Below are 16,568 nucleotides of genomic sequence, written 5' to 3' on the forward strand. Positions count from 1 at the left end.
ATTGGACGTCACAGGCTGAAAGCAGGTTAACCTCTCCGGACAAGACAATGCACTGGACATCTCAACTCAATCTACTGTCTGTAAAAAGGGATCAAGTTCCCGGCGGATGGCCTCCACTTTAGATTTTAAAAATGCCGTGAAATAGCCGAAATGGACATCTTATCGGAAGTTATGAAGGACCAATCCTTGCAAAGGGCAACAGAAAGATGAGACTTATTTTATAAATGGACTGAATTAACAGGTAGTAGCTGAATATATATAGTGAAATGAGAACCTTATACATAAGGCAGAAAAGAGTAAATAGAATGATTTTGGATTTGATATGGCAATAGGTATAGATTGGATATTAGTATGCTATGATTTCCCCTCTCCCTCACAAATCCCCTTCCCTCACAAACCCTAACCCCCATGTTCCTATGTCACCCTTTATGTAAAAAATAAAATAAAATTATATAAAAAAAAAAAGATTTTAAAAATGCCGCAAATTGGACACAGGAAATACGAGTGGGAGGCCTATCACTGTGGCCAACTCCAGATGTCTAGCAGCTAGCATCTGTTGCTTAGCTACTGAGAGGCCTTCTTGTTGACAGGTTTGGGCCAGAATCGGTTTATTTTCACGGAGTGCATCAATAAAGGTGGACATATTGTTCCAAAGAAAGCATTGGTAGGCACCCATAGCTCCTTGATAGGTGGAGACTCTCATGGTAAATGCGAATGAAGAATGTAGCTATCTGCCCATGTAGTCAATACACCTACTGTCCTTATTTGGCGGTATTAGAATTAGTTGATGTCGAGATGTCATGAGGTCAGCAGAAAAAGATCTGGAATCTGAGGGGTTAATTACAGCTGAGGAAAATGCTGGGCAATTAGAAGCACAGAAAGTATAAGAATGGCAAAGAAAGAGACTAAAATAATAAAAGGTAATTCCCACCCCCCCGCCCGAAAATTCATAGAAGCTGCAACTGAGGCTCTCAACGCAGCGGTTGAAGAGAAACTGAGGGGAGAGACTTGGCACCAAGGTACATATACCAGGGGAAAGGGGGCTGCACTAATGTATCTTTTTGCTACCGCAGAAGCTCTAGAATATTCCAACGAGGCTCCATGCATGCACGGATCACACCCAGAGTGTGATTCATAGAGGCCACAAAGAAGAAGGATGATAACACCATCAGCGGGGGGGGGGAGGCATGGGGGTAGATTTTCAGCAATTATATACATCCTCATTCCATTCTGTTGCTTGTCCCACTCACAAGTAATCCATTTTATTTCTTGGAAGCTATGAGACAATAGGTAGAAATCTTCTATTGCCAGTATCATTCAGCAGCAGAATTTTCAGTAATGAAAGACTTCCACCTTTCGTTCCACATTTTCCACTGCTTCCATGTAATGCAATGGATTACTCACAAGTTGTACAATCTGCAGAATACAAGGAGGAAGTTTTTAGCTATAGAATTGACATTACTACCCTTCTGCATGTATGTAACAAGATTTTTGACCGTTGAAAAGCCACTTCTCAAGAAAAGAAATTTGATTATTGCCATTTGAATCCCAACCATAATTCAGTATACAAGTGAGACTTGATTACATCAAGATAAGTACAGTACATACTTTCTCAGATTTTTGTACCTAAATCAATCCTTTTCTCCATGGACAGCAAAAACAGTGGCTGAAATGCAGTACTGGAACTTCTGCTGCATAAGACTGATGGCATCCACAGTTGCAGATGTGTTTTTTAAGTGAAAATTTCCAATTCCCCCTCTCCTGAAGAGGTCACAAGGCTCCCTTGAGATCATTTTTATCGGGAGAAAGCATCTGGGGGCTGGAGGACAGTGGGATTCTTTAATGTCTGAAAATTACTGTTATTAGTAAAGTCATCCCAGCAGCAGTGTTTTTTGAAAATTAAAGACTCCCCCTCTCACCCCACAACCCCCAATGGCTTCCACTTAATACACAGGATCTGAAGGGTGCCTAGTTATATTTAGGGGTGGGAGAAGGAACCCAATATTTTTAATTTATTATACACGAACACAGCTGACATCACAAGCCTTCCATGGCATAAATTCTACTGCTGGATTTCAGCCAGTGGCCAAAATCCAGTTGCTCAGCTTAGTAAATCATACTAGAGTAGCCCACTGAATCAATTTGGTGAGTCAACTCCTCCCTAAGTTTCATCAATTGAAATGGGCCTATTCTAACTGCTACATATTATGCTAAAGTAGAGTAGGCTGATTTGAATCATTAAAACCTATTCTAAAGTAGAGTAGGCAGATTGCAATAAGTGAAACTTACAGGAGTTTTATTTATGATATCTATTTATTTATTTATTTTGTTTCTTTACAGGCCTTTTTTCTACTCATAGGACACTGAAGGCGGCTCACAACTAAAATCATACAGTAATAAGTTTAGAATACCATACAAGACTATATTTTAAGGAAAATTTAAACACTGTTGAGTCAGTGAATCCCCACTGATTCAATGGGACTACTCTAGTACAAACTATTGCAGCAAACACAATTTTGGCTACTGATTGCATTACCAAACCTGAGTATCTGTATTTTAGCACCTGATTGTCACCGTGTCTTCATCTCCTTTCTTTATTTTCAAAGAGGCAGTTATATTAGTCTATTTTAGCATGTACAACAAAAAAAGAAGAAAGCAGAAACCAAAATATTGTGGCACCTTATAGACTAATAGATTTATTTCAAAAGTATTGTGGCACCTCACAGGTTTTTTCAGCTTTTGAGAATTACAAATCATTTCCTCAGACACATGGAATAAAACATTTAACCACAGGTTTTTATACAGTCTCTTTATGGGAGTGAAGGGTCAACTGAGGTTACGAATAGATTGTGTGGTTGATGGAGATAGGTGCCCTGACATCTTTGTGGCCTTGGGTAAGCTGCACAATCCCATAACTCCAACAGAAGAAAAGACTTGTAAATCACCTCTGAGTATTTTATAACTAGAAAATTCTATCATTACAGATAGTAGGGAATGGGCCACAGTAAAAATTGATATAGGCCCATACTGAAAGGTGAAATTGACAACAGAATTATTGATATATTGTGAACTCTAGAGTGGTGCTTACGTAAGTATCTTGGCCATTATTAAAGTGACTGTCTGTCTGTAAGGTAAGGATATGCTTGTCTTTGAAATGCAAAGATGCTGAGCCAGGAAGGAACATCTCGGTCTAAGGCAGGGGTAAGGGAACTTTTTTACCTTTTACCCCCCCCCCCCCAATTTATATACGTCGACATTACCACCACCCCCCGGCTCTCACCGTCTGTGGCTGAGCCCTCCGCCCGGGACCTGTGGCCACCACCCGGGCAGCTAGTCTGAAGCTGCCACACCACTGGGAAAGCACATCCTTGGCGAGGGGAGGCAGGCACCGCAGGTCCAGCAGGTCCACTGGCCATGAGCTCGGGTGAGGCAGGGCAGGAAGGGGGCCTCCTCGCCAGCGCACCAGGCGGGTGGGTGTGGGCAGGAAGGAGAGCTCTGGCCAGGGCTACGCCGAGCAAAGAGTCCAGCTGGCCTGGTACGCCGTCCTCCCCCCAACTTTGGAGGCGAGGAAGGCAGATGGGTGCCCTGTGCAGTTCCTCGCCAGGACTCGCTCTCCGCCCGCGACGGAATGCCTGGCTATACACAACATTGTCGGAAATAAAATGCCTGGGGGTAAAATGCCTGCTGCGGCCGTCCTCATTACCCCCAGGATTTTCATTTTTACCCCATTTGGGGTAATTTACCCCTGTTCCCTGACCACTGGTCTAAGGCCAGAGTCATTAATGCTGTCCATATAAAAGACTGTAAAGAAAACAGCATTGTATTCCACCTCACAAAGCATACTACATATACACCTATGGCTAAGTAAATTGTTGCAAGAGTAGAAGAAGTGAATTATAATGCAAACATGCTCACACTGAAATATGTTCTTTAAGGCAGTGGTCCCCAACCTTGGGCCTCCAGGTGTTCTTGGACTTCAACTCCCAGAAATCCTGGCCAGCAGAGGTGGTGGTGAAGGCTTCTGGGAGTTGTAGTCCAAGAACATCTGGAGGCCCAAGGTTGGGGGCCACTGCTTTAAGGTACCACCTTAAGGAGTCAATCCATCTCATATTTGATCTTCCTCTTTTTTTTTCCTGCTGCTTTCCATCTTTCCCAGAATTGTTGTCTTTGTCACAGAATCCTGCCTTCTCATGATATGTCCAAATTAGACAGCCTAAGTTTCAACATTTTTGGCTCAGGCCTTATTTGATCTAGAACCCACTTGTTCATCTTTTTGCCAGTCCAAGGTATCCACAAAGCCCTCATTTAGCACCATATTTCAAACAAATCATTTTTATTGTCAGCTGTCTTAACTGTCCGGAAATACAGCAGTATGGATGGTCTTGGTTTTAGACATTAAAAAAGAATGTAGGTATTGCATAGCTTATATGCATTAAATAACACAAATAGCATAAAAGAACAGACACACAAATGTGTTCATTAATTACAAGAAATTCAGTGAATGCTTCATGTAATTACTTTTTACACCAACATATTTGAAATGTTATAATTAAAAAGTGCATTTACCTGTTTTTCTGAGTGGAAAATCATCTTTGGAATCATACATCCCTAGTACAGGGTGATTGTAATTTCCTGATGCTCCACTTTGTGGTGGAGAGCTCTGATCAAGAGAACTATGCTGCGTTTTCCTAAAGAGAAAATAATACATTATATAAGTCAACAATGTATAAATTTAAAAATGACAGACTCACAGTTCACTTTTAAGCCTTCCAGGAAAAGTGACACTTTCCTTTTCCTATTCTCTCTCACTAAATTATCAATATAACAAAATGTTTCCATTCCAACTCAAAACTGGGTATGTATGAATGTTAAGGAAATACTACTGTTTGTTTTTTGAGTTTAGTTTAACCTTTTAAGTATTTTATAAATAAACAAATTTATAATTTCACAATTTCATCATCTTAGATATAATCTACATTTATTTCTTAATTCATTTCCATGATACATATTCTACATACATCAAAGCAATAGTTTCCCACTTCCACTAGTTTCCTCAAGATGCTAGCTTTGACCTCTGAAACTGAGAACAGCTTGTGCCTGTAATTCTAGAGGTTGTTTCAGACACATTTTTTCAGTGTGAAACGTGTGGTTTGGAAAAGAAGAAGAAACATTTGTCTATATGTGTGGGTGAATGAGATCCCCCAGGTGTTTTCAGATTGCAAACCCTATAATCCCTTCACTGCTGGCTATGCTGACAGGAATTATAGGTAGAAACAAACTACATAGGCACTGTTGCCCATCCCTGGGCTAAATTACTGCTGGTGATTGTTGTAAATGCTAAAACTGTTGCAAATACACAGTGGAAGAAAACTGCATGCATATACCAATAACAAATAAAGTAATCTTCAAGTAGATTCCATATTTGTTCTATATGCAACTGATTCTTTTAGAAAATATGCAGTTTTCATAAAGGTCTTTAGGCCAGGATCCTACAGAGTCAAACAACTTATGCAGTAAACCAGTGATCTCCAACCTTTTTGACACCACGGAGCGGTTGGGGGAGAAGATGGGTTCCATGCGCAGAAAGGCAGGGCACCCCCGCTCTCACACGCATGCGTGAAAGGGCAGTGCTTGCTCGTGCGGGCACTCGCACACATGCACGATGGGGCAGGAGCGCTCGCGCATGCGTAAAGAAGTGGGGCGATCGCACATGCACAAGGGAGTTGTGCGAGTGGCCGTATGGGGCGGAGTGTGTGCAGGGGACAGCGGGAGATCTGCCTCCACAACCCGGTCCAGACAAGGCCACGGACTGGCACCGGGCCGCGGACCAGGGGCTGAGGACCCCTGCAGTAAACTACAGCACAAGCTGCTTGACTTTTTTCTCATAAACCAAGTATTAGCAACATCAATGTCAGTGTGTGTAAGCAGAGGATCCCAGATAGGCCTGTAGGCCTGATGCTCCAACAGTGTCCTGGCCTTAAAAGTTATGTATGGTCACTAAATTACTTGCAATTATTTTTATTTTGTTTTCACCATCCAGTATCTATTTTGCTAGATACCCTCCATTCTCTTGCAAACAAATACTTAGAGCACATTAGACTTCCCCCGAGTTCAAAGTCTCTACACTTCCATAGTATCTTACAGGCACAATGACTATAACCTACAATGCAATCTCATTATGTCAACAGAAATTGTGGAAAACATTGGTGTGAAGACAGGACCACTTACCCATACCAGAAACGAGGGTCATTGGAAATGCAATGGTTGAGATTCCTCTGTGCCAAAGCTTTTTTTTTATTTAAGACAAATTCTTGTAACTTCATTTTTACTTCTGTGCTTGCCACTGCACCTGACACACCAAACCAAAAGAAAACAACAACCAGCATCCATTACATTAAGTTCATGAAGTAAATTTCACATTACAGAGTATCATCTAAAGCTCTCCATCAATCTCTTTCAATATTTTAAACTATCAATATGGAGTTCTTCTTTCCAATAAGGAACAGTACACAATTACAACCAATACTCAGAAATGGAAATTTAATCAGAGTTAGTTTCTTCCTATAAAGAGGAGAAGCTGAATAAAATGTTACAAACCAAATGATGCTGAAACTAAAGCACTTATAGAACCTATTCTAGCCTTCTCTTCATCAAAGTCATTTAAAGTACAGAGGTTTTGTAAATACAGTACTCAGGATTTTTTTAAAATCACATCTGCAGGCAAAGGTTGAGGAGATGAATAGCTCATGTGCAGAATATGACTTGAAAAATCTTTCAAATAAGGATTTTTGTGTATGATATCTGGTTTTAAAAAGTTCTACATAATCACTCCATTCACAGTCAGTCATCTATTCTGTCAAACAGAAAATATGGCAAGTAAAAAAGCTATGTATCGTCAAGGTCTAGAATTACATATTCAGCAGCATAATTTATCATCATTATCTACTTTGCAAGCCAGCAGTCTATCAGTATGCAGATCGATTCTTATGCTGTGCATTCAGTGGAGCAATAAGTTGGAAGAATGGATACATAACTGTCAACAAGATGCTTTTCAACCTCAGAGCACTGGAGTTCTACATCTTCATTTCTAACATGGTACAATAACTTTTCCATAATCAAAAGAAAAAGAATGATAGTTGCATTCATCAGTTTGAGAAGTTTTGATTTTGTCTACATGAAGCTGCATAGGAACAACTGAACAGGACATTCTGATAAGCGTCCAAGAATTTCAACCATGAGATTCATATCAAGAAAAAAATTCAGGAATAGCTTAAATCAGAACTGGAAAATAAGGCTGATCTCCATATATTGTTGATAAGGTCTGCAGACACAAACCAACTTTGAAAACTGCAAATATTTAATTTGTCTGTTCTTGCAATAGGAGAGATTAATCTAAATAATAATCTGTACAGAACCTTATGGAGGCTTGTATATGAAATGTTTTCAAAAACGTTATATGAACATTTCATTTTGTAATATAAAGGTAAGAATTACAGTCTTTATTCCATAGTGAGATTTTTCAGCTACAGCAGATTTTAATTTAAAACTACCATCACACAAGGTTTAAAATAAAATAAACATTAAAAAGAAATTAAATTAAAAACTATGTTAGTTTTTAAAAAGTGAGTTTAATTTTTAAATGACTTATTTTTATGTTATTTCTTTCTCTAATTTTTGCTGTTAACCTCTGCATATCTTTTAGTATCAAATTAAAAGTCTGTAAGTGTCTAGCTCACTTTCATTCATCTTCTAAGTACAGTAACATTTCTCATGTTATCTGTCATCTCACAACTTAAATTCTTAGGCTGTTTGTTTTATAGGTGTGAATCTTTATTGAACTATTTTAAATATTTCCAATCCATCTTCTTACAAAGAACTATCTATATGGTTTACAATTCATGTCAAAACACTGAGATATGATAAAAATACTATTGAGATTTTATACCAGTATAACGCAAACAACATAACCTGTAGAGGTAATTGCCTTGAGTTGAGAAATCACTGCATGTTTCTAAATTAATGTTATAGTAGGGTTTTTTGCTTTACTTATTAACTTCAGTACTTCTTCACTGACAAACCTTTCAATCCAAGAAATATTTAACATCCAGTAATAAATCCAAATTTGAAATGCTTGATCTGTTTCGGAGCCCATGAATACATGGCTTATAGCAGAACCGAGCATATACAGGTGTAGCAAGTCACACCGCAGTAGGCCCACTGAATCAGTGGGGATTTGTTGAGTCAATTCCTCCCTAAGCTCCACTGATTCAAATGGGCTTACTCTAACTGCAATTTATTATACTGAATGAAGTCACAATTAAAGTAGTCCATTATAATCAATGGAAGATATGGAAGAGTTGACTCACCAATCCTCATTGATTCAATGGGCCTACTCTAGTACAACTTACTATAATAAGCAAAAGAATTTCAGCCACTATAAAAAAGTGAGTGACTGCACAACCAAAATGTAACCTAGCATCTCATCAATCAGCTAAAGTTATCCATGGCAAGTTACAGAAACCTATCTGAACAGTGATAGAATTCTGGCCACAAAATACCTACATGAACAGCCATCCTAACTGAAAACACAAGGGTACCCAAACTTAGATGTCCCACAAAGTGGCTGCAGTAATTTCAAATTACTCCTTTCCCATGAACTTTCTCAAGTGTTAAACCTCTAATTAACTGAACCTGTTTCTATGAAAGGAAGGACTCTAACTACAGGGGTGCCTCGCATAGCGACGATAATCGGTGCAGCAAAAATCACTGCAGCAAAAATCACTGCAAAGCGATTTCGTCGCTATGTGATATTAAAAAGCCCATAGGAATGCAGTGAAACCCCTTCAATGCGTTCCTATGGGTTTCAGACTCACCTTTAAGTGAAAATCCTCCATACGGCGGCCATTTTCCCTGCCCGGTAAGCGAGGAATCCATCCCAGAAAATAGCGGGCGGCCATTTATTTTACCCGGCAGCCATTTTGGAACCGCTGATCAGCTGTTAAAAAATCATCGCTTTGCAATGATCGGTAAGCGAAACAGGATACCGATCATCGCAAAGTGATTTTCCCCCATAGGGAACATCGCAAAGCGATCGCAAAAAGTTAATTGCTATGCGATTTTGTCGTTAAACGAGGCACCACTGTACTATGAAATGTGCCTTCTCCTATCTCCTCCCAGCAAACAGCCTTTCAGCTGTGTGTGAAACATCCAAAAGTTTTGAATAGCATTCACAGATAAGTCAATAAACTTCATAGTCCCAAGGACAGATGACTGCTCTCCCCTTAGCTGTTTAGCCTGTTCCATACTCTCATGGGTTAAGATCAACCCTTTTACCGAACATCTGAATCAGTTTCTAATTACAAGCCAATATTATTTTAATCTTCAGTTTATGCTTCATACCAACTCCAGACCCCTATTTATAATATCTGCAAACGCACCTGAATTCAAACAAAAGAAAATTTGTGTTGTGTCTTGAATTAATTAAGAGCACTTTGCTTCAAACAGTTTCTCCAAACATTTTTCCAAAGACATTAAACAACATATTGTGAGACTAACATACTGTGAAGCTCAACAGAACTATTAAGTCAGGGATAGGCAACTTCCATGGTTGCAGTACGTACAATGGCCCTTCTAAACTCACTAGGGGCTACAGCTCATACTGCATTACCAAATTTCAGCAGTGAAGCAAATAAAACCCAAAGCAGCTACTGTACAATTTGTCTGTACAATTTGATAATAAGTCTTAGTATGATTTTTCGGGATACTAGTAATATAAGCCCTACCCAAAAAATAAGCCCCACTTAAGTGAAACCCCACCCTCCACCATTGTGCAGCAACCAGAAGAAGATGACACGACTGTATTTGAATAAATGTAGATTGTTATACATGAAAAAATTTAAAATCCCCTAAAAATAAATCCCAATGCATTTTTGGAGCAAAAATTAATAGAAGACCCTGTTTTATTTTCAGGGAAACATTAGTTCTACGGCAGAGAACTAAAAATGGAGTTAAATTTCACTGTGAGAACAGACACTGTCCATGCCCCCAAGGGCAGGTGGAATCGATGGTACATACGTTTTTCCACTGCCGCTTTCATCACCCACACAAGGAGAGATTTATCCTGCCATGTTTAGATAGATTAACAGCAGATGCAGATGAGAAGGATTTGGAAAGACATTTAAATGATGAGAACTCTTTTATTACTAAACAAATAGCTAAATTTTGCTTATATTTGATTAAATTTCATACTAAGAAGATGGGTTAATTAGAAGGTTCAAATTCTAAATTAAATTTTAAACTTTGAATTCTGAATTCTCTGTAGATATTCATTTATGTTACCAAGATATTATCCTGTAACTGTGTTGATTGCATTCCTATGATTTTATACCACAATAAAGTTATTCATTCATTCATTTGTTCATTCATTCATTCTGTACAACCAAGAATCTTTTCTCTCTCTTCTGTTCCTAAAGAAACTGTCAAGTAGAAGGAAGCTGCCAATTTTCAGCACATGGACTGTTGTGGCAGCCAATTCAGTGATGGTGAGGCCATCAGGGCACTTAGTTGTGCAGAAAGATAATGATGAGATGAAAATTCCATAAAAACTGACATTAACACTTACAATAGAGGCATTTAAAAATTATTTTAAATTGAAAATGAAATTGAATATTTACCTGTTTTAATCCTCAGAATGGATTTCCAATATGGTGAAACTGAATCGTGGCAGTCAAGTCTGCCACAATGGTAGTGCAGTGATGGCCACAAAAAAGTTCAAGGATTATATGTGGTCCGCATGTTGTCCCTTCCCATCCCAGCTAAAAAAATATCAACTATGACCCATGTCAAGAAAGTTCTTCACTTCTGGAGGCGGAGCAACAAGCAGCGAGAACAGGGGAAATTCCAGGGCTCTGATTCCCCTGGGTTTACTCCGAGTCAGAGGACCCCCCCCCAGGAGAAGGGGGGCAAGTTCCCACAGGAGAGTGGGACTTGCTGGCAAGTGGAGGCTTTGGAACCACCAAATCTCAGATGGCAGTCTGTTTTTTGGAAGAGTTCTCTTACTACACGCAATCTGTCTCGTGAAGTCGCCATGATGGTGAGTTAGCTGCTCGGAGACTTTAAGTACGGACTAGCTAATAAATCAAGTGGGAAATCTGAGTAATTAACCTGCTGACTGCCACAGCCATGGAAAGAGGGGGAGAATCAACATTGCAATCCTCAATGGATTATATCAAGGGACTTCTTCAACAATGTCAATTTAACATAAACAATCATTTCGAGGCGGAACTAGAGGAGATCAGAACAGACTTGAAGATGACTTTTTCTGCTCTGCACAAAAAGACTGAAAACAAGGACAAACAACTTGACCAGATATTTAATGAACAGCCTTTAATGTCAGAGAGAGAGATGGCCTCAAAGAAACACAGACAAAGCATGGAATTTATTCAACAGCTACCGTCGTCAGAGAGAGAGAGAGAGAAGAAGACGACTCCTTTTCTTCAAAAGATGCCTGAAAAAGACAAAAGGGGGGGGGGCGGGGAAGGGAGGAAGACTGTTCCGAAAAGAAAGAATGTAAAGGGGGAGAAACAGGCAAAGCTGAGGGCAGAAATTTACGATCAGAGATCACACACTATGTTGCTCCAAAATCAAACCACAGACCACATGGGGATGAAATTAGTCAACTGTACAGAAAATGTCTCGAAGAAATATTATAGATGGTATTTTAAAACTGGGGGGAAAATGAATAAATAGAGATGGAATTTAACATTAGACAAGCACATGCAACCCATGAATTTTAGAAATGATGTTGAATAATAATAGTAGATACTTTGTTTGTGAGGCACGTATATTGAGACATTAAATATGTGTGATTATAATAGTGGCAATGTTGACAAGGTTAGAGAGGCCAATCCCGGTTTGATGATATTGGAGTTGATAAATAAAAACCAGAAAGGAGGAATTTACTTGCTGAATAAATAATAGAAATCAATTGGTTTAAGATATATATAACTGACATATAAAGCAACAGACTAATATACTATAAGCAAATTTGGCCAGACATGAAAATTAAGGTTAGACAAGTGTATGTGACTTATGAACTTCACAAATGAAGATGAATAATACTATCGGATGTTTTATTTCTGAGGCATGTATATGGAAATATCAAATATGTGTGAACTACAAGAATAATTATGCTGACAAGATTAGACATATAGTTTTCTGTTTATAAGAATGGAGATCATCGAGGAATGAATGGGCCTGTGTGGATATTATGGTGGATAAGTAATTTTAAAGAGGAAATGAGGAATGTTTATGATGAGATTTAGATGGATGGAAATGCAGATTAGAGAATTTACAAAATTTATTATAGACTTAGGATGTTAGATACGTAATTAGATACAGTGGTGCCTCGCATAGTGATCGCTTCTTTTTATGATGAAATCGCTTTGCGACGAACTTTTTGCGATCGCTTTGCGATGTTCCCTATGGGGGAATTTCGCTTTGTGATGATCGGTTCCCTGCTTCGGGCACTGATCATCGCAAAGCGATGATTTTTTAACGGCTGATCGGCGGTTTCAAAATGGCTGCCGGGTAAACAAAATGGCCGCCCGCTGTGTTTAGGTACGGTTTCTTCACTTTAGAGGCACCGAAAATGACGGTGCTATGGAGGATCTTCGCTTAAAGGTGAGTTTTCAGCCCATAGGAACGCATTGAAGGGGTTTCAATGCGTTTCTATGGGCTTTTTAATATTGCATAGCGACGTTTTCGTTCTGCACCAATTTTTGCGGAACGAATTAACGTCGCTATGCGAGGCACCACTGTACACAAAATAGGGATGTGGAATATAACATGTGTAGATGCACACGGATATATTATTTCTGTAGTCAGAATTTACATAACAGATAAGTTGGCATGGGAAATACCTCCCCACCTATATGTTTTGTTAGTTTTAGGTGTTATTGTTTTATAGGTACAGTGGTGCCTCGCTAGACGATAATCCGTTCCACTGAAATTGCAGTTTAGCGAGATCATCGTCTAGCGAAAAGCATTTCCCCATTGGAATGCATTGAAACCTAGTTAATGAGCTCCAATGGGGAAGAATCGTCGTTGTCTAGCGAAGATCGGCCATAGGAAAGCTGCTTTGCGAACCACCAATCAGCTGTTTAAATCGCTGTCTGGCAAAGCTTAGGTCCCGAAAACGCCTGTTTGCGAGTGCGGAGGGAGCTGTCAAAATTGTCATCTAGCGAAAATCAGTTTGCAAAACAGGGACCAAATATTGTCTAGCGAGGCACCACTGTATTTGTGGGTTTTTTTGTAGGTATGTATGTTTTAAAAAATAATAAAATGTTTTAAAAATGCAGAATTAAATTCCTCATCAAACTCAAAAAAAAGTTCTTCACTTCTCTGATGCTTTTATGCAAATTTTTGCTGAGTCCAACAATTTTCAGTGCCAAAAGTAATAATTCCTCAAACCAAGCATAGGCTCCTCTAGTAAGGGCTAAGACCATAAACGACACTCCAAAGGAAATGGTGGAAGTGTCCAAGTCTGCCCCATCTGCCATGTCAATCTATTGGTAGCTTTTCTAATTCTATGGAAAGTAAGAGCTTTGGAGATGAGTATAGTCACTGATGCAACTACAGTGGTGCCTCGCTTAATGATTGCCTCATTAAATGACGAAACTGCTTGACGATGAAGTTTTTGCAATCACTTTTGCGATTGCAAAACGATGCTCCTATGGGGAAAATTCGCTTAACGATAATCAATTCCCTGCTTCGGGAATCGATTTTTCGCTAAAGGATGTTTCTGAAACACCTGATTGACCGTTCTAAAATGGCTGCCCACTGTGCAAAATGGCTCCCTGCTGTGTTTTCAGGATGGATTCCCTGCTTTACCAGGCAGCAAAAATGGCCACCCCTATGGAGGATCTTCGCTGGACAGTGGATTTTCAGCCCATTGGAACACATTGAACTGGTTTCAATGCATTTCAATGGGCTTTTTTGTTTCGCAAGACGATGTTTTCGCAAGAACAGCGATTTTCGTGGAATGAATTAACATCAACTTGCGAGGCACCACTGTACCTAGGAAATATACAGATGTTGTTTAATGCTCTCAGGAAAGCATCAGAATGTTTAGCCTTGAACAAGCCCAGGGAAATAGAAGGGGAAGATATGGAGGCAGTGACAGATTTTACTTTCTTGGGCTCCATGATCACTGCAGATGGGGACAGCAGCCATGAAATTAAAAGACACCTGCTTCTTGGGAGGAAAGCGATGACAAACCTTGACAGCATCTTAAAAAGCAGAGACATCACCTTGCCAACAAAAGTCCGAATAGTCAAAGCTATGGTTTTTCCTATAGTGGTGTATGGAAATGAGAGCTGGACCATAAAGAAAGCTGATCGCCAAAGAATTGATGCTTTTGAATTGTGGTGATGGTGGAGACTCTTGAGAGTCCCCTGGACTGCAAGGAGAACAAACCTATCCATTCTAAAGGAAATCAACCCTGACTGCTCACTGGAAGGACAGAGTGGTATAAATATACCAGATGGGCGGGATATAAATCAAATAAATAAATAAATAAATCCTAAAGCTGAGGCTCTAATACTTTGGCCATCTCATGAGAAGAGAAGACTCCGTGGAAAAGACGCTGATGTTAGGAAAGTGTGAAGACAGGAGGAGAAAGGGACAACAGAGGATGAGATGGTTGCACATTGTCATCGAAGCTACCAACATGAATTTGACCCAACTCCAGGAGGCAGTGGAAGACAGGAGGGCCTGGCATGCTCTGGTCCATGGGCTCACAAAGAGTCAGATACGACTAAACAACTAAACAACAACCACATATTGTAAAAGCTTCACACTTCCAACAAACATTTTACACCTCTGTATAAATCTTTGACAATTCATATACCACCTATAAAACGTCTTATATATGTTCTTCTTAAAATTTACCAATTTTGGGAGCTTTATGTTATTTTTCCATATTTGCAACCATTGATCAATATCAATATTATGTCCTATATTTTGTGCCCACGTAATCATATTCTTTTACCATCTCATCTTGAATTTTAGTTTCAAGCAAATAATCATACATTTTCTTAATTACTTTATCATTTGAACCCAGCAAAAGTTAATTAAATAACGTTCGTTCTGTGTTGAAGCCCTATTTTATCTTTTCTGTACTTTGATTCCATCTGTACTCTAGACCATCATTCTATAGATGTTTTGTCTTTCTAACTCTTCTTTGGACCTTAACTCACAATCCTTTTTAATAGATCTTGATATCTTAAAAGTTTTGCTTCTGCCATGAGATCAGGTTGTGTAAAGGCCTCTACAGGTGATATCCAGGCTGGTGTTTTTTGGTAAATCAGCTGTATAGTCTTTTTCCAAGTCCCTAGCAAGGCTCTTCTTATCATATGTGAATTGAAACTTTTCTGCTCTTTATCTTTTTTGTATCATATAAAAGCATGCCAACCTAACTGTAGATCACGTCCTTCCAACTTGAGTAGTCTATCATTATCTAAAGTTATCCATTCCTTTATCCAGACTAATACACAGGCTCTATAATACAATGTCCAATCTGGGAGACCAAAACCTGCTCTTTGTTTGGCATCTTGCATTGCTTTGATTTTAATTCTTGGTTTTTTTACCTTGTCACACAAATCTCATGATTATCTTATTAAGTTCTTGGAAAAATTACTGTTTTAATATTACGGGAATTGTCTGAAATAAAATTTTTATTTTTTATTATCGTCATTTAATTATCTTTAAATAATATACTAGTTTTCTTTGTGATTTGAATCCCTAAGTATGATTCTCTTCTCTTCGTGAAAGTCAGTCCTTTCTATTAATTTCTGCCACTCTTGATCTCTCATATTCTTAACAAGTATCTTTTGGTTTATTCTTATTCCTGCCATATCACTAAAATTCGTCACCATCTCCATCAGGTCTTCAATTGAATCCACTGGATCCTCCAATATAATAACTAGGTCATCTGCAAAAGCTTGGAGCTTAAAAGTATGTCCTCTTACTTTCAATCCTTTTATTTCCATTTTATCTCTAATTTGCTCAGTTAATATTTCCAGAGTAAGAATGAATAGTAGTGGAGAGTGTGGGCACCCCTCTCTTGTACCTTTCTGTATTTGTATTTCTTTCATCAGCTCTCCCTTAATTCTAACTTTAGCCTTTTGCTGGGCATAGATTACTTTAATTAATTTCAAAAATCTTTCTCCAACTTGTAAAACCTCCAATTGCTGTAGCATAAAATTCCAGTTCAGATTATCAAAAGCTTTCTCTTCATCCAGGAATATCATAGCCATTTGCTTTTCTGGGTGAGCTTCATAATATTCCAAAGTATTTAAGATTATCCCTATGTTATTTTTCATCTACCTTTTTGGAAGGAAGCCTGATTGGTCTTGGTGTATTGTCTGTATTAAGATTCTTTTCAATCTAGTTGCCAACATGGTTGCATATATTTTGTAATCCACTTTTAGTAATGAGATTGGTCTATAATTTTTTATTTATTTACCCTCTGTGTTGTCGCTTTGGATTACGTTGGCGGCAATTCTCCC

General features: G+C 38.8%; 1 protein-coding gene across 9 annotated transcripts in view; it reads right to left on the minus strand.

Annotated features, from left to right (window-relative positions):
• HDAC4 (histone deacetylase 4) overlaps positions 1 to 16,568 on the minus strand; it is a 303,006-nt gene that overhangs the window by 187,203 nt on the left and 99,235 nt on the right. For all 9 annotated transcript variants that reach the window (XM_072977471.2, XM_072977437.2, XM_078378962.1 and 6 more), the window contains 2 exons: positions 6,229 to 6,349; positions 4,567 to 4,688 (listed from right to left, as the gene is read on the minus strand). In XM_072977471.2, coding sequence (XP_072833572.1) covers positions 4,567 to 4,688; positions 6,229 to 6,349 — 243 coding nt within the window. The remainder of the gene's footprint in view (positions 1 to 4,566; positions 4,689 to 6,228; positions 6,350 to 16,568) is intronic.

This window comes from Pogona vitticeps, chromosome 1 (genome assembly GCF_051106095.1).
Source record: "Pogona vitticeps strain Pit_001003342236 chromosome 1, PviZW2.1, whole genome shotgun sequence".
NCBI classification, from domain to species: Eukaryota; Metazoa; Chordata; class Lepidosauria; order Squamata; family Agamidae; genus Pogona; species Pogona vitticeps.